This window comes from Antrostomus carolinensis, unplaced genomic scaffold (assembly GCF_000700745.2).
Source record: "Antrostomus carolinensis isolate BGI_N321 unplaced genomic scaffold, ASM70074v2 scaffold49431, whole genome shotgun sequence".
In the NCBI taxonomy this organism is placed as follows: Eukaryota; Metazoa; Chordata; class Aves; order Caprimulgiformes; family Caprimulgidae; genus Antrostomus; species Antrostomus carolinensis.
Window position 1 is genome coordinate 397 of NW_010292949.1, and position 739 is coordinate 1135.

General features: G+C 53.2%; 1 protein-coding gene across 1 annotated transcript in view; it reads left to right on the top strand.

The window, feature by feature from the left end:
• Positions 1–733, top strand: part of HTR1B (5-hydroxytryptamine receptor 1B) — a gene marked incomplete at its 5' end in the record, with an annotated part of 1123 nt that extends 390 nt beyond the window's left edge. Inside the window, 1 exon segment of the mRNA XM_029087253.1 lies at positions 1–733. This exon segment is cut by the window's left edge and continues 125 nt beyond it. Coding sequence (XP_028943086.1) covers positions 1–727 — 727 coding nt within the window.
• Between the last annotated feature and the right edge of the window lie 6 nt (positions 734–739).

A 739-nucleotide genomic window follows, 5' to 3' on the forward strand; every position in this document is an offset into this window, starting at 1 on the left:
CTGGGCGATCACCGACGCCGTCGAGTACTCTACGAAACGGACTCCCAGGCGGGCAGCGGGAATGATCGCTCTGGTGTGGGTCTTCTCCATCTGCATCTCCATGCCCCCTTTGTTTTGGAGGCAGGCGAAGGCCGAGGAAGTCTCCCACTGTGTGGTGAACACGGACCACGTCCTCTACACCGTGTACTCCACGGTGGGAGCCTTCTACTTCCCCACTCTGCTGCTGATAGCCCTCTACGGGAGGATCTACGTGGAAGCCAGATCGCGGATTTTGAAGCAGACGCCAAAGAAAGCAGGTAAAAGACTAACGCGGGCTCAGTTAATCACAGACTCCCCGGGGTCATCCTCCTCTGTCACGTCCATAAACTCCAAAGCCCCCGAGGGATCCAGCGAAACGGGCTCTCCCGTGTACATGAACCAGGTGAAGGTGAAGGTCTCGGATGCCCTGCTGGAAAAAAAGAAGCCCACGGCCGCCAGAGAGCGGAAAGCTACAAAGACTTTAGGGATTATTTTAGGAGCCTTCATCGTCTGTTGGCTGCCCTTTTTCATCATCAGCCTGGTGTTGCCTATTTGCAAGGACGCTTGCTGGTTCCACATGGCCATCTTTGACTTTTTCACGTGGCTTGGATATCTCAACTCCCTCATCAACCCCGTCATCTATACTATGTCTAACGAAGACTTCAAACAAGCTTTCCACAAACTCATACGTTTCCGATGCACAAGCTGAAAATGTTGAATG